We start from the raw sequence: 17,378 nt of genomic DNA on the forward strand, positions 1-17,378 counted from the left end.
TCTCTTGGGCTCAGGACCCACGGTCACCACAGGGCTATGTGGTGGGTGGGGAGTGGGAGGAGCCTACAAGCTCAAAGTTAAAGCAGCAAACATCTGTTTCTGACGCTGCCCCAGCCTGGTGAGACACCCGTGGAGCCCGTGGGTCTTTCCCGTGTCTCTGGTAAGGGATGCAGCTGTCCCAGAGGTCCCCTGGTATTCTTGTCTCCCCATCCTTCCAAGGGAATTAAGACTCGAGTGATACCTTCAAAGCAGCCACATTTTTGGGGTCTGCAGATTTCCCTGAGCAGTTGTTCTGGGGAGACTGAGGACTGGGGCTGTGTTCTGAAGCACACGGAGAGGCCTGCCCTGAGTTCGGGCAGTCTCGACCTGAGAAGAGCAGAGACCCCCCACCTTAGGGACAGGCCGGAGGTGTGAGCTCGGCAGGGCTGCACCAGCCTCGCAGAGAACTCATCCCAGCAGGTCCCAAGACACAGACACCCACCCTGAACCTCCCATAATGGCCCCAGAGCAAAAACTAGAGACATCCTGCCAACATCTGGCAGGGGTGAGGGGTGGGGGGTGCGGGATGGGCATGGGTGTGTTAGGCCCGGGCAAGGCCTGACAAAGGTTGGCTGGGTGTGGAGTGGAATCATTGCCTGAGCTCTGCCTGTCACAGGTCGCGGGGGAGCGCCGAGTAGAGACCTGCCTCCCGGCTGCCTCCCACAAAGCAGCCTGGAGGAGCCAGGGGCTCCTTGGTGTCTGCAAGGCTCCAGTTCCTCACCCTGGTGCTGAGGACACAGGTGTCTGTTCTGTTTTTGTTGTTCTTTAAATTCTACATTTTTTCAATCTTACCCACCCAACATTTTTTTTATTAAAAAAAAAAAAACACTCTTTTACCCCCAAGAACACAACAGAGAAAACCAGGGGCCCAGGCCAGCGCAATCCAGGCCCTCAGTCTCAGGAGATGCCACCAGGTCCCACTGCACGGCACAGAGGCCTCGACCCCGGCCCTCTCTGCTTGACCCTTCGCCTCACGCTGCTCGCAAGCCCCCTGGGATGCCCTAACTTTCTGGGTCCCACACCTCTGTGGGCAAGGCGGCGTTCACCCGAGCCCCTCGACGGTATTTCAGGGCCTGGCTCACAGCTAATCTGTGTCTTCATCTTTCCAGACGAGGGGCCTTATTCCTCGAAATCTGTCCTGGGACAAGTCCCTCTGTCTGGCCCCTGTAAGTAGAGATCCCCTCCTGGGTGTCCCCGAGGCAGAGGGAGGCCAGTGCTGCAAAGAGCTCTGGGATCAGCCGTCGTGGTTTCACCAGGGACAAGATGGCACTTTGGTCCCCCTTCCTGATGTGGCATCTGGCTCCACCCCCACCCCCAGCCTCGGAAAAACCTTCCATCCCTGACCTCTTGGCTCTTCAGATGTCACTGGAAAAATGGGTCCTACCCCGACGTGTGTCACCGGCGTGAGACCAAGCAAGAAGGGACGGGCCCCAGAGGCGCAGCACCGGCACCGGGCAGGGGACAACAGTGCTGGTGCTGGACAGGGCCGGGGCTCCTGTGGCTACGACCCTAGGCTCACGTAAACTGGAGACAAGGACTCCTCCATCCCTTCTCTGGATCAGAGCTGGCGGCTGAGCTGCCTGCACCGCCACACGCCTGCTGTTTTTCCACAGCAGGTTTGTCCTGCCCCTTGCTGAGCGTGTCCCTAGCCCGGGCCGCCAGCAGCTTATGAGACCTCACTGCCTGGCCTGGCAGCCCAGGCTCCACCCCGGGTACCCACGGCAGCACCCCCAGTCCAGGAGCGGGCCCACTCACTCCACTTACGGAGTCCCAACTGTTCCACCCGGGGGGACACTCACTGGAGGCGGCGGCAGGGACCTGAGGAACGCCCCCGTGCAGTGGGACCTGCTCGCCCTTCACCAGGGAGTCCTGCACTGCACTGGGAGAGAAGAGCCGCGAGACGGGGGCGGGCTGGCTGCCCGAGCCGTGGCCGAGGTCTGTCACCAGGATGCCGCTGTGGAACTCTGTGACTCCAGGAGCCTGAGGTGACATAGGAGAGAGGGGTCACCCCCGGCCACGGTTACGTGGGTGAGGGCACGCTGGGTTATAAGGATGCTCAGGGTCTGTCCGGGGCCTCCTCACCCTGGCGATGGCAGCAGGCGTGATGACCACGTTGGACTGCGACCCGGTAGAAGCCAATATCCCTTCTCTCTTCAGAGGACCTGATGTCATAATCACCGCCTGCGGCTGTCCTGGAAAGGGAGCTGCCAGAACAGGGGGCGGTGAGGGTGGAGGCCCCAGCTGCAGGACTGCTCCTGATGCCCACACCAAACCTGGGCCCACCCAGGCTGTATGGGGGGCTCCCACTGAGACATCGCCCCCTCACTGCTGGGCCAGAGGGACAAAGCTACATTTTTGCAGCTTCTCCGTGGAGGGGACAGATTATTATCAGGAAGATGACCAGGACCATGTTTTTTCAAACTGGATTGAGACTAACTTTAAAAGAACACAGAATAGAAAATAGAGCATATGCATGCAGCATTCCATGACCCTTCTGCTTCACATCAGTGTGTGTGCATCATGAATCTACAAGCCCCAGGGATGGGAAATACCCTGGGGAAGGGGGTGCGGGGGACTGTCCCGCCCTGGCCACCCTCCACCTGACTCACCTGGGGCAATGCAAGCATTCTTCAACACCACGGGCAGAGGCTCTGGCTTGGGAGCAGGCACTATTTTGGGGGGCTGCTTGGGCCTCCCTACAGGCAAGGATACGGGCTTGGGGTGCACAAAAGTTAGACGGGGTTGGGGAGGACCAACCGTCGGAGGCCGGGTGACTGGCGACAGCGCCAGGCCACAGGGCGACGTGGAGGGGGCGGGATAGCGGGTTGTGATGATAAGGCCCGGGCTCTGGCTGAAGGTGGTGGCAGAGGCATCGTGGGTGAGGGTGGCAGAGGCCGTGTGGGTGATGACGGAGGGTGGCTTGCTGACTCCAGCAAACTTCTGTGGCTGCAGGAAGGCAGGGTGCAGTTGGGGAGTTCAGGGCAGAGGCAGGAGGAGGGCCTAGTGGCAAGGCGGGGGAAAGAGGTGCTGGGGCGGGGCTGGGAGGCAGCAAGGGCACGGTGAACACAGGGAGGTAAGGCTGGGGGACACTCAGCGGCGGCGCGGAGGGACCCAAGTCTGTGGGCTGGATAAAGGGGTCTCCGGGCTGGGAGGTGGGTTCACAGCCCTGCCCGCTCATGGGGTCCAGGGCAGTGGCCACAGGGGCGGCGATGAAGCCATCAGGGAGGCTCACGCTGGGGAGAGCCGGGGTTGGCAGGATGGCCTCCTGGGAAAGGAAGAGAAGAAGTGAGGAACAAATGCTGGAGTCACCCAGCTCGCGACGCGCCCTAGCGCTGCACACCACAAAGTCCAACGTTGTACGCTGGGCATCTGGGATGGCGCCCTGGGCAAAAGGACAGAGGTGACAGCTCCCGTCCCTGGGACTGCTAATCTGGGGGAGATGGATCTGCGTCTCCCCGGGTCTTGTTTCCCCTGGGAACTCAGTGATAACACAGGGCTCAGACACCGGGGCTCTCTGCACACACTTGGCTCTCGGCCTGGGAATATCTTGTTTCTGGAGTCCAGTGGGGTCCCCCCAAAGCCCCTGCCATCTTCTGTTACACACCAGGGGCAGCCTGGATTGCAGCTGCTCACCAGGCTCCGCCAGGACAGTTTCACATATCAACTTCTAGACAGGGGTCACCTCTTCCTAAAAGGGAAACCCTGTAAGGAATCCATTGTTCCGATCTCAGTCTCTATAGAAGAAAGTCTTCCCGGAGTCTGATGGAGGGAGAGGGGGCCAGGTCACGGGTGGGTGAGTGACTGGATCTGGGCACCAGCATGAGAGTCTCTTAAGGGCAAAGAGCCATCTGTGGCTCCAGTACCTGGTAACCAACTTGCGTTGAGTGCTGAGTAAAAAGCAAAAGAAATACATGAACTTTTTATTGGCGATTCATGTTTTCCTTTGCTGTCTCACTAATCCTGTCTTGACTGGTGCAAACAGAGGTTGCTGCACATGGGTAATCTGGGGACTCGGGTGGAAGCATACGTTTACTGACAGTCTCCCGCCTCGTGGGTACCTAAGGACACCCTCAAGGAGGGCCAGAATCCTTTCCCTGCGCGTCACACGTGAGGTCAGCACTAGATCTAGCGACCCTCAGCACTCCACTTCTGACTTTGATTATGGCTGTGAAGGTCTGCTGACCAGCCCAGGGCTCCTTCCCCCGCACTCTCCCTACCTGCGCAGGCGGGCTGTTGGGATCTGCTGCAGGTGCTGAGGCGGGTGTAGGCGGCACGGGGCCAAAAATGGAGCGGCTGGAAGAGAAGAGGTCTGAAAGACAACGTTGGGGGCCGGTGAGTTCTGTGTGCCCAACACTTCTTGGAATCAAGATACAAACAAATCGGGCTTTGAACCCTACTTTAGCCCGAGGAATGCCACGCCAGAGGGCATTCCCACTGAGGTAACTCTGCAGAAAGAGGCCCTCTGATTGGAGCTGCACATGCTGGCAACCAGTGTGGGCACTGAAACACTCCCAGGCCTGGGTGGCACCTGTCCTTACAATGGCGGGAGCTCTAGGACCAGTTCTAACTGCAGGGAACTGCCAGGAGGCAGCTGTGTCGTCAGCGCCCTCTGCTGCCCAGAGGGAGAACTGCTTACGGTCAGGGCCACACCTGAGGCTCTGAGACAGAATGAGACGCTCTCTTCCTTGAGAGAGAACAATGGCCCAGAAACACTTCCCAGACTCTGCAATTACCACCAAAAACTAACAGACAAACGAAAGCAGGTCTGGGAAAATTCTAAGTCCTCCCCCTGGCCCATTCTAACAGTTCCCTCTAGGTTGGGGAAGCGCCTCCACTCTGTCCTGAGCAAAGTGAGACGCAGGCAGCCATGCTCTCTGCCTGCCCCCTGTCCTCACCCTGGAAAGGCTCAAAAGTGTCCATGAAGTCCAGGTTGGGCTGCAAAGGAATCAGCCCCGGCTGAATCATGTCTGCATTTCCCAGATGTGCTGTAAGAATCAGAAAGGAGACAAGAGTTATTTTGCCTTCTCAGACTGTGCTGCAGGAACATGCAGAGGGCCTGGAAAGCATCTTCCTGGCCCTGCTCACATTCTAGATTCTTCCAAGGAGAAGCGCAGGCAGCTGGCTGGGGTTTCTTGTTGGCTCGTGGGCCTTCTCCACCCTCAGAAGGCAGGAAAGAGAGTTTTCACAGGAAAAGTAAATTGAGCATCGGGGAACAGCAGAGACCTCCCCTATCCCGTTCGAATTTTCAGTCTGTGGGCCCCTCTCTGAGGGGTTAACCAGACGGCTGCTCACTGCCAGGTGAGGCGCCATCCCAAGAACCCATCTGATTTCCTCGAGCACGAGTTACAGGCCCTGTCATTCCGCCAGGCACTGCTGAGGGGACAGTATCAGAAATGTGGAACTGGTTCAGACCAAACCCCCCACTGTCTTCTGTTTTTTGGCAGTGGTACCACGGGCCTGATGGGGGCCCAGGGAGGCTCAGTGTATGGGGCCTTCACGTATCAAGGAGGTTGGCCAATCCTTCTCTTCACCGCTCACCCTAAACTAGTGATCGTAGCACCTCAGAGATGGCCCTGAGGCGAAGCTGGCCCCTGGGCCTGGCCAAGAAGGAAACGTTTCAAATCCAGGGTCTGAGGGCAGGTTACCTATTTCGCGTGGGTTGGGCCAGGCCACTGGCGGGTGTGAAGAAAGCGTGGAGAAGAGGGTGTCGGCAAATTCTGACATGAGCATGTCTGTGTCCAGCAGTGTGTCCTCCTCCATGGGGACCGGAGTCTTCCATCCGTCCCTGTGTTTGTGCCAGTAAAGCATGTCATCGTCCTACCATCAACAGAGGGGGAAGGAAAGGTCAAAGGGGCGACAGTGACTTTGAGCTTCCAACCATGTCACACCAGGGAACTATGTGACCCCAATCCCCAGAGCAGCAGGGGCTGCCGGGTAACAGATGGGGCGAGGGGGTGGCGAAATGCAGGGAGCAACCCCCTCCAGCCTGCTGCAGAGGGAGCTGGTTATTTTCCTTCACACCCTTCACATGAGAAGGGGGTGGTCCGTCCTCTAGCCATAGGGAGTGTCCGTGTCTCCATCACTTTCCACTGCTCTGTGGGCCACCCAAGTCATTGCTGTTTCTTGTCAAAGGAGGGTGGGAGTGTCCCATGAGGGTCCTCAGGGCCATGCTCGCTCACCTGGGCCAGGCTGGAGAGATCCTCATCCTTGTGCTGCTGGAGCTGTGCAGAAAAGGAGAGAGGGACAAGGTGGTCACTCAGGGCCCCGGGATGGGACGAGGCCCTCAGACTCTCCCACGTGGAAGTGGGTGACCTCCAGAAGCATCCAGGCCTTCTCTCTGTGGGAGGCGGGAGGGGAAAGAGATCCTGCCCCTGCTATCCCAAGGGCGATGCACGGTCCAGAGGCAATTCCCAACCAGCATTTTAGAACAGCACGGCTCACAACACAGGTGGAGAAACTGAGAGCAAAGGTCACACAACCAAAGCAGGCCACCACTTGGGCTGGGCCAGAACGCTGGGCTCCATGGGGGACAGCTCCGGGCCACAGCCTCAGGGCCAGCGCTCTGAATGCAGCGCGCGTCCCCTCCCCTACAGGGCTTCCCGAGCGTGCTCTCCCTGGGGCCCGGGCAGGGTACCCTTTTCTTGAAGTAGGTTCTCCACTTGTGATACTCCCGGATCACGATCTCGATGCGGCTCTTCCAGTACTTCCCTTCCGTGGTGATGGCCTGTGGGAGAGAGGCGGGTCAGAGTGCAGGCATGGCGGGCTTCATCAGCAGAACGCACCCCGTGAACACACAAGCGTCTGGCTCCAGCAGGCAGGCCAGGGCCACCCGCTCCGAGAACCCTGCCTTGGGCCTACAGCTTCATTCAGTGTGAGTCCCACCTCTCCTGTGCCTTCATTTCACGGCCTGCGATAACCCAGGGGGCTTTGGGGACCCAGGTCCTGGAGTCTGGGCTGGAGCAGGGGTCAGACAGTGCTCAGCAGGGGAGAAGCAGAGAGCCCTCCCTCCTGGCGCTGGAGGAACCTACAGAGACCAGCAGGCTCTCCAATGCCCCGAGCCTCTGCTGTGTTTTCAAAGGGCAAAATGGAACAGCCAGTCACAGAAGTCTCGGGTGGAAAGTGATCTCCAAGATTTCGCTCAACCTTCCCACCGTGCAAGGCAGGGGTCCTTCCATGATGTCCTTGAAGAATTCTGGTGACCAGGGATTCACGACGGCCTCAGAGAGCCCACCTTGCTTTCGGATTCCTTTATTTTTTTTTTTTTTATGGCTGGGGTATATTAAAGCAAGTTCCAGATATGATATCATAAATGCCATATAACTCTTCCTGTAAATACTTCACTGTGTGTCTCTGACAGTGAAGAATCCTCACAGTGAACAATGCAATATTATTACCAGACCTAAAAAAGGGATGCCTCTGAATACCATCACAACCAGAGCAAGTCCCACGGCTCCAAACTGCCTTTCATTAGGTTGCTTTCCAGGTTTTCCCCTTTCATCGTAACAGTAAGACATGCTTGGAGAAAACCTAAAACAATGCAGAAGGGCAGAAAGTGAAGATGCTCCTCTTCGCCCTTAATCCTACCCCCAGAGGTACCCACGAGGGAAAAGCTATCGTATATCCTCTGAGACATCTCCTAGGCAGGTATGATCACATAGATACACCCTTTAAAAAATTAACCTAAAACACTGTTGTGTAACTCGCTTTTCTTTTCATTTACTATTCCTTTAACCTCTCCCTCTTGGTACATAAAGCTCTTGAGGTTATTCTTTGTTACAGATGCCTTGTAAGGAGTCAATATCCTTCCCTGCTGACTTCCAGAGAAACACCAATGTTAAAGCAGAGGGTAGGTCCCGGTTGGAGAACCCCTCAGTCCTTGGGTCAGTCTGGTCTGAGAAGGGGGGAACCTCTGCGGGGTGTCAGAGGCCACCTGCCCCCCACATGCCCGCCGCTTCTTGGGGTCACACGGCTGCCAGGACAGTGCAGCCCCGCACTCTGCCCTGCAGCCTCCCTCTGCGGAGCCCAGCTCTTGGTCCCAGCCCTCGGGAGTCACTCCTGAGAGAGGGCGGGTCTCGTGCCAGGTACCTCTGGCCGGCGGTGCTCGTCCACCTCCACGGAGCCATCTAGCGGAGTGACAAAGTGGCACACGGGGTTCTTGCGCTTCTCCAAATCTGGGTGGGGAGAGCATGAGACGCCATCGCTGTGATGGGGACCCCTGCGGGAACCCCACCCCTTCTGCTCACATCCCCTCCTTCAGGTGGGGCCCTTCCAGGTGACCTTTTCTTCTCCTTCCCTTGGAAAACAAGATTTCAGAGAAGTAAAGGGGTCCAGGTCAAAGGAAAGACTGTTGGTGACACGTGGGCGAGAAAGAGAGTCTGGCTGATCAAGAGAAACACCAGCCTGAGCCAAGGGACCCCCAGCCCACTCATCTCCTGCAGATGTCACTGGGTCCAGCAGCACCCAGGCCAGCTGGACACAGAACAAGGGCTGGGCCTGCATCCTCCTAGACCTGCAGAAAATGGGAACTGTTCCCTGGTTCTCCACGTGTCACCTCTCGGCTAGACACCCGTCCTGACTCCCTGGCGAAGACCTAAGCCCTCCCATCTCCTCTGCCTTTACGTCACTGGGCCTTTTATCATTTTAGGAGGGTGGGAGCAACCGGCTATCGCCCCCTGCAGACCATGGGCACCTTCACGACAGATGCCTGGCTGGGCCCACATGCTGCTGATGGCAGTAAGCGTCCAGTTCACCCGGATTTGTCTTGGTTTTCCTCTCTGCAGACTGCACGAGAGAGGCTTCTGTCTGACCACACCATCCCAGGAGCGGGCTGCGGGCTCCAGGCCCCAACGTGCAACAGCCTCCGGGTGGCAGAAGGGAGGGTCTCTGGCCCCAGCCCCGCGGCACTTACACTGCATGTACCACGCCCGCCAGATGGCGTTGTTGAGCCGGATCTTGTCTCTCCACTGGAGCTTCAGGCCCTTGAAATTCTTCCACTTTGGAGACACCAACTTCCCACTGAAAGGTAAAATGAAGAGGGGACACTCAGTGGTTTCCCTAAGAAGAAATGGAATCTAAAAGTGCCACCTGAACCCAGGACTCAAAATTCTGGGTTAATTCACTGCAAGCTACACGCTAGGACGGAGAGAACACACAAGGCACTCTGGGATTTCTCCAGTGATATGGGGTCGGAGGCGGCGGCAGGGCGCCGGGGCGGGAACGGAGGAAACAGGACTGGGTTGGTAACTGTCGAAGCCAGGTGATGATACAGGGGTTCACCATCCTAGTCTGTTTCTACTTTTGAGTATTTTTTAAATTTTCCATAACTAAAAGTAAACAAATCTGTTGATTTTGCATTACATACGTGTAGTAAATCATTATGTTGTACATCTTAAACTTACACGTTATATGTCAACTTGATCTCAATAAAGTTGGAGGGAGAGAAAGAAGTCTGCTGACCACTGAATTCCTTGAACTTGGTCTCGGCCACCTCTTTTGTCACCAGTCCCCACAAGGCACTTACAGTCCAGGCACACAAGTGTCCCAGTGGCCTTAGAACCTGCGGGACCCGCTCCTGACTCCTGGTCCTTACTCTTCACGGAGCTCCCTCTGCCCCTGGCCACCTGCTCATCCTTCAAAATGATACTCCAACACCACCTCCTCTGAGCCAGCACCGCCTCTCCCAGGCTGCCGCCAATGCCCTCAGGACCCCTGAGCACTGTTCAAACCTCGAGGACAGCGCTCATCCACACCCTGAGCAGCCATGCCCAGACCTACACCTCCCGCCGTTAGACCGCAGCCTCTCTAGGGGAGGGCCCCTCAGCCATCCTCTCCCTAAGCACCCAGCACAGAGCTTGGCACAGAGCAGGGGCTCCCGGAGTAATTCTTCATGGAATGAGTTGAAGGGCTCTTACAAACAAAGCTAACAGCAGGCAAGGCCTGTTGCGTGGGGCACAGCCTTCTCAGACAGCTGAGCTTCCCAAGGGTTGTGCCAGGAGCCACCTCTGAGCAGCTGGCTTGAGATGGGCGAGGCACTATTTCTGGTCCACACCAAAGGGTTCTGTGGGCTCTACATCACCGCAGGCCACAGCCCCGCGCTTCTCCAAACCCACTCGGAAATCCCACGGGACAAGCAGAGACGTGCCAGCAGTCTCACAACAGCCGGGGTCTTCGAAGACAGCGCCCGAGTGATAAACATTACCTGAACTTGAACACCTGGTGTATAAAGCAGAAGCCCCTGGCTGCGCACCTGGCAAACCTCATGCCTCCCCCAGCCCAAGTCAGCACCGGGCCAGGCTCTGGATTATAGGCCAGAAGGCCATGACCCCCACAGAGAAAATGTCACAGCAAATCCCCTAAGCCCTTGAGGGACAGACAGACAGCAGCCGCCTCAGCTCAAAGGGTCAGGGCTGTTGAGCCAGCCCCACACCCTCTTCCCCCTCCTCTCCCCAGTCCAAAGGCACCTCTCCCTCCGTTCTCCCTCCGTTCTCCCTCCGCCCCCCCGGCCCGTGGCCCGGTGTCCCGGAGCCGCTGCAGCCCGGTCGCACACTGCCTGTGGGCGTTTATGGTCACCCAACTGCTCGGACATGCCAGTTTCCTGTGTGGAATCACGGTACCACCACCGCCTCCAGGGTATCTTAATAAGGACTAAAGGTACACACATTCTTAGACATACAGGACACGCAAACCCTAAAGTAAAACATACACATAAGATACTAATAAACACCTCAATGATCCGGATTTAAGTTATTACCGAAAGGCCCGGGTCAACACCCCCTGACCTGCAGCTGTCTGCTTCTGTGTTTGCACCACTGCCATGGGCTCCTCCTCCTCCCCAGGAGGAAAAGCTGACACCCAGGTGCCCGCTCACGGTATCAGCAAACACAGACCTGGGCAAAGGGCAGCCCTGACCCCATGCAGCCCCTGCTTCAATGCTGGGAAGGCAGGGCCTGGGTCCATTACTCATTCAACAAACGTGAAGTGCCTACTGTGTGTTGTACCCCCACTGGAAGCGAAGGAAAGGGACGGACGAGGCGGATGAGGTTCTGGCCCTCGTACAGCGTGTCAGTCCTGCCTATGTGCTGAGTGTCTCAAACAAGAGCAAAGGGCTGTGGGAACACGGCCACCATGACCAACCCCGTCTGAGGAGTCATGAGAGCCTTTCTGGAGGAGGTGACGTCTAAGCTAAGGTCTAGAGAATAAGGAAATTTTATCGACACCAAGGAGAGAAGGAGAGGCCTATGCTGGCAAAACAGGCCGAGCGAAGGCAGGGAAAGCACCCGGTACGGCTGGAGACCGGGGAGGTGGGGGAGGCGGCGAGGGGAGCGGGGACGTGCTTCCAGGCCAGGCTGGAGAGCAGAGCGTTCACCAGAGAACGTCAGGTCCCACCTCTGGGCAAAACCGACCCTCTTTCCCCTCCTCCGCCACATCTTCCAGCAACCCCATGTCTGGCCAGGTGGGGGGTTCCAGGAAAAAACAAAACAGAAAACTGTCCCCATCTTTTTATGCCCTTAAGGTGTAACTGACAGCTTCCTCAGGTGGAAGGCCAGGATTCAAACAGCCCCTTCTCTGTCTGCACAGCAGGACCAGAATCCTGCCCCGGCTTCTCTACCTGCAGAGAGGGCTGCGGAGGACAGAGCAGGAGGAGGGATGGGACGGCAAATGACGACTCCTGGGAGGAGAGCCATTGGTGCTGCCACGTCCCGTTAGGAACCAACCACTGGTTTAGATATAAACCCACCCTCACTACTGCTCGACACTGAACACAAAGCGGCCAGTGTGACCACAAGACCGCCTTCCAGGTGACAGCAACAGCATGATTACCCACCATGCCGGGGGGGGGGGGATGTGGAGAGAGAGGAGACCCGGGGGCTCGGAACCAGATCTGACAGGGTATGGGCTGGGGTCTCGTCTTCCTCCTCCTCAGCTGCTGGGCTGCTTCCCTCTTGCTTGACGTTCATGTCCAGCTGTCACCCGGCATCCCAGGCTTCTGTGATACAGCCAACAGGCGGCGCTCAACCAACACAAAGAAGCAGGTCCGAAACCAAAACCAAAACCTAAACAGCCCGCAGGAGGGGAGGGGGTGAAAGGAGGGAGTCGGAGACTCTCTGGGGCGCTGGACTGCCCCTTCCTCACAGAAGCGTGGAGACAAGGTCTGAAAAGGCAGCACACACAGCCCTCTGGTACCCGGGGATTCCAGGGAAGAAAGGACGGCACACACAGCTGTTAGGAAAGTGCGGGGCACGTTCCAGTTTCCTTACTGGTGCGCTTCTCGGAGCCTCTGATGTGCTGATGTCACTGTCAGGCCGCAGTGAGGAGAAGCGGAGGCCTTCCCTGTGCAGACATCCGCCGACAACTCTCTGTGGAGGTACCTGAAGTCTAGCTTCCCATGGAACATACTGGGAAGGTTAGAACTAAGAAGTTCTAAGTGGGAACTTGCAGCGGGTGGCGGAGCTCCCCAGAGCAGTGTCCCCAGCACAGCATCTCCTCTCCCTTCCACCTGCCCAACGCAACTCGCCCCCGACACGTGGCTGACTGGGGAGCTTCTTAGTCTGAATCAGGGGGACACCATATTCCTTCTTTAAAGTAGAACCAGAAACACACTGCCAAAATTTCTGAGACTACCGGCTTCCCAACAAATGAAAAGCCCTCCTCTGGCCTCACCCCGACACCCACCTCCAACATGCTCCTAAGGCCCTCTGGGCTTCCCCAGCAGAACAATGACCCGATCCACACCCCCCACTCTCCCAGCCTGACTCTGAGAAGGCCAGGGTCTGGGTCTGACTCATCCCAGCACGGTGCCTGGCAAGTGGGAGGTGTGTTTAAATACGGAATTACTAAGTGAGTGCTAAACTTTTCCATAAAGAAAACCCATCACACACCCTGCCACAGGCGCCCTTCCTAGAAGACAAGTTCGTGACACGAAGCAGGAAGTCTACAGCACAACAAAGGTCTCTCTCAAAACTGCTGCTGGACTCAACTTGCAAACCGAATTCTTTTGAGGTCTGGCAAGAGACTGCCTTGGAGTGGAAATTAAAGTGTGAGCCCTGCACAGACAGGAGCTGGAATTAAAAAGAGGGTAGGGTGGGATTGGGGCGGGGGTTTGGGGTTCTGTGGGTCCCAGGTAGGGTTAGCTCCTAACTCCCAGTCAAACCATTCTAAGAAAGGCGAGGGCTCTGGGTTCTAACACGGTGGGGCCCAGATGGGGGTGGAGTCCATTCATCTGGGCATGCAACTGTATTTGCTTGTTTCTTGGCTATTCCTGGTGCTTCCTGGAAACCTACGAGCAAAACATTCCTACCCTCCCGTTTCTCCCTCCCAGCCAGGTGGAGTGGGTGGGCCACAGACTGGCGTGGGGCTGCGGGGTCCAGGCCCTCTCCTTTCCTCTTGGGGGCCCACACCGCCCCTGTTCTGCTCCCACAGAGAGAGCTCGGGGTTGGGGAGGACTCTCCTAGTCCGCGGCTACCTGGAGCTGCCTGGAATGACAATCTGGGGTTCCCTTACAAGCCACATCCTCAGCTTGATCTACAATAAAGGAAATACTTCAGTCAGCATCTGCGGAATCCTTTTTATTGTAGTAAAATCCATATAACATAGAAGTTACCATTTTGACCATTTTCCAGTGTCCACTGCAGGCACAGAGTACACTCACAACGCTGCACGACCATCCCTGCCACCTACCTGCAGTTCCGTTCTCATCACCCCAAAAGCAAGCCCTGTGCCCAGTAGAAGTCACTCCCCATTGCTTCCTCCCCTGGCCTCTGGCAACCACTAATCTACTTTCTGTCTCTATGGACTGGTTTCTTCTAGACATTTTGTATAAACAGAATGATAAAATACGTGGCCTTTTATGTCTGGCTCCTTTCACTCAGCACAGCCGCTTCAGGGGTCACCCACACAGCAGCCTGTATCAGTGCCTCACTCCTTTTTCTGGCTGAGTCATATTCCATTGGCTGGAAAGGCCACATTTTGTTTGTTGTTTCATCTGCTGAGGACACTTGGGTTGTTTACTTTTGAGCCATCGTGAATAGTGCTGCTGTGAACCGACTCCTGTTCTATTTCCCAGGTGAGGGGGAGAGGTCTGGTCACTCCGCTGGCACTGGGGACAGAACGATGGGCAGAAACAACCGTGAACTTTGTTGCAGGGCAAGCAGACAGCTGTCTATCAACATTTCAAAGGCACATCCCTCTGACTCTCGGTTCCACTGTTAGGAGCTGATTCTACAGACCCATTTGCACATGGGCACAAAGACATCAAACTGCAGCGCTGTTTGCGACAGCAAAAGGCTGGAAACAACCTGGATGCTCATCAAAGGAAACCACCACGTTTACACGTGCTGATGTGCAGGCAAGATCGGCAAGACATATTAAGTGAGAAAAAACAAGGTGCACCGTGCACGGGATGCCCACCATTTGTGTTTCCAACAGGGAGATTTGCACACAGACACACACACGGGAAGGGAGGGAGGGGCAGGGAGGGAGACAACCAGTCAATCTCATGAAAGATACACAAGACACCGGTAACAGTGATTTCCCTTCGGAGAGCTGAATCGGAGAATCAAGGGGGCTCAGCTGGAGAGTTTGTTTTCACTATTTACCATTTTATACTGTTTAAATATAACAAAGGAATGTATTAGTTTTTCAAAATAAGAAAGCGAAAAAGACCAGGTACAGTCCAAGACCTTATAGGGTGTCTAGTTAATTGAGGGAAGACAATTAATCACATGAGCAGATATAAAATCTGTGCACAAGTCATTTTTGTGCACCAGATCCAAATATGAGGACAATGGTTATTAAGTGGTTTCTGTAATGAGTGAGTGGATGAATAATGTTCAGACTGGTCTCTCTTCCAGGACTCCAGTTCTTTTTCTTCAAAAGAGCGGTCTCTATTGGCTTTTCCTGGGAGCTGGGCCTGGTTCCACAGGCTGCTAGGAGCCAAAACTAACAGGCTCCAGACAGACAAAGGTTCATTGAGGAGCCAAGGCGTGGGGAGCAGCCCCTGCGAGAGGCATGGCAGGAGGAGGGCGCCGCATTTAGCAGAATCGCCCTGGAGCCATGGGCCCTCCACCCCGGGCCACCTGCCCAGGCAGGGCCTCCGCCCAGAGAAAGCCTGGGAGGTTTTCATGCCCTGCTCCTGCGCCCAGGCGTAGGTCCTCTCTCCTGCACCCAAACTCATACTCCTCCTGGGCACCTGGGATCTTTTTTTTTTTTTTTTTTTTTTGAAATACATTCAAAGAAAGTCCTATTGGAGAAGCAGGCTGGGAGGGCGATGGCAGCAAGGCAGGGTACAGGCTCCCGAGGTCCTCATTCCAGGTCCGTCCTCCTGACAAGGTGAGCAGACATGTGTGCACGCATGACCGGTGTGTGGCGTGTGCGGTGTGTGCGGTGTATGGGCTGGCTGCAGTGTGCATGGTACTCATGGGCTATGTGTGTGAGAGAGCACTCTTGCGGGTGTGGGTGTGCTAGTGGGTCTAGGTATGTGTCTGCTGAGGAGTGTGACCACGTTTGTGAGGACTGATCCGTTCCGTGTAAGAAGCAGGGATTGATCATTTCCATGACCATCAAAATTGAGAACACCGTGACGGAGCTGAAACCCGGCTAGATTGGGCCAGGGGTGTGCAGACTCCACTCCCCGACGGTGGAGGACAGTGGCTGTGTCCTGGCCTCCCACCGGGGACAGACACCACCACGCTTACACCACTTTCAAGCAATGGTTTCCACTTCTGCATGGGTGATGGAGCTGTTTGAGCCCACATTCGAGAGAATGGTGACAATGTCCACATTACACCCAGCAGAGCCAGAATAGGTGTGACAGCACTGGGCCTGGCATGGAGGGACTCCAGGGCACCGAGCCTAACACTGAAGCTGACCTTGGGTGTGCTGCTGAGTTTTAAAGCCTGGAGTTCCCTGTCAGATTCTAGCCATAACCAGACATCCAGGCAGGAGCATGGATACTGGGGCAGGGCACCAGTCAAAGCCATAATCATGTGTTTATTTGCCAGCAGAGTCAACTTAAATCCAGAACCCAGGCTGTTCCCGACTCCTCCAGACTGAGGACGGGACCAGACTTACAACAGGAAAAAGCGGTGTCTCACTTCAATTCGCTCCACTTGTTAATAATTAAAAAAAAATCTGTGCATTAGCCATGTATCTCTCTTACTTTATGAGCTGTCTTTTCGTGTCTTTTGTCTTTTAAAAAACTTTTTATTTTGAAATAATTATAGACTCACAAGAAGTCACAAAAATAGTACAGAGGCACATGTGCCCTCAGCCCAGCCTTCCCAGCTGCGGCACAATCTCAACACCAGGAAGCCAGCTCTAGAACACTGCTGGTGCCTAGACGACAGATCTAGTTGAAATGTTAGTTGTTGTTTTTTTTATAATTTTACATTGGTAATACTATAATTCTAAAGATATTAACACTCTGTGATATTTCTGCAAACGTTTCCCCTGGGGTTTTTGGCTTTTACTTCTTTCTATAGCATGTCTTTGAATCAGTAGGTTATCTTTTTGTGTAGCCATATCTACTCGTCTTTAGAGTTTCTTTTATCGCTTCCCTGCCTGCCCACCCACCCCATCCAGAGATTAAGTTACTTTTCATTTTAATCTCTTTTTAAGCTTCTTTTAGTCTTACTGATTTTTAAATACATTACATACCCACACCGAAAGAAAATTCAAACAATACAGAACAGTACAAAGAACAAAAGCAAAGTCACTTGCAATTCCACCACCTAGGAATAACCGCCGTTCACATGCTGGTGATAGCACCGTGCAGTAAAGAAATAACCTTCTCCAACTTTACCCTCGCCTTTGCCCTCAGCTTCTGGGGGGTGACCTCTAGGCCCCTGGAATGTCCCGTCTGACAGGAGTATCTCCATTTGCCTGGAGCTTTGGCCCCAGGACAGCCTCACAGTGTGATTTACGAAGGGGGCTCTGGACCAAGGGGCATCAGTTTCAATCTCCAGAGGGACCGATGGCTAAAGCAATCAGCCACCTCTGGGAGGAGCTGGAGACTAGAGGTCAGCCACACGGGCAGTAAGTGATCCAGCCCCACAGAGACTCTGAACACCTGAGACTCAGGTGGGCGCCCCTGGCGGGCAGTGCTCCCTGGGCACTGTCAGCTCCCTGGGCACTGTCACACACTGTGGCCAGAGGGAGCGAACACTGTCCACTGGGAGAGGACGACCACGCCGGGACCCTTCCTGGACTCTGTCCTATGCGTCTCTTCCCTTGGCTGATTTAATTTGAATCATGTCCTTGAGAAAAGCAGGGAAAAGTGTAACAGCTTTCAGTGAGTTCTGTGAGTCCTAGCGACTACAGAACCTGGGGATGGCTCTGGGAAC

The 17,378-nt window shown here is 55.4% G+C and overlaps 1 protein-coding gene across 1 annotated transcript in view; it reads right to left on the reverse strand.

Moving 5' to 3' along the window:
• MLXIP (MLX interacting protein) overlaps nucleotides 1-17,378 on the reverse strand; it is a 53,340-nt gene that overhangs the window by 7,383 nt on the left and 28,579 nt on the right. The window contains 12 exon segments of the mRNA XM_006178121.3: nucleotides 242-366; nucleotides 1,839-2,019; nucleotides 2,122-2,243; nucleotides 2,649-3,000; nucleotides 3,002-3,304; nucleotides 4,257-4,348; nucleotides 4,935-5,024; nucleotides 5,685-5,856; nucleotides 6,219-6,260; nucleotides 6,674-6,763; nucleotides 8,125-8,210; nucleotides 8,948-9,054. Coding sequence (XP_006178183.3) covers nucleotides 242-366; nucleotides 1,839-2,019; nucleotides 2,122-2,243; nucleotides 2,649-3,000; nucleotides 3,002-3,304; nucleotides 4,257-4,348; nucleotides 4,935-5,024; nucleotides 5,685-5,856; nucleotides 6,219-6,260; nucleotides 6,674-6,763; nucleotides 8,125-8,210; nucleotides 8,948-9,054 — 1,762 coding nt within the window.

The sequence above is a fragment of the Camelus ferus genome, chromosome 32 (assembly GCF_009834535.1).
Source record: "Camelus ferus isolate YT-003-E chromosome 32, BCGSAC_Cfer_1.0, whole genome shotgun sequence".
Lineage (NCBI taxonomy): Eukaryota > Metazoa > Chordata > Mammalia > Artiodactyla > Camelidae > Camelus > Camelus ferus.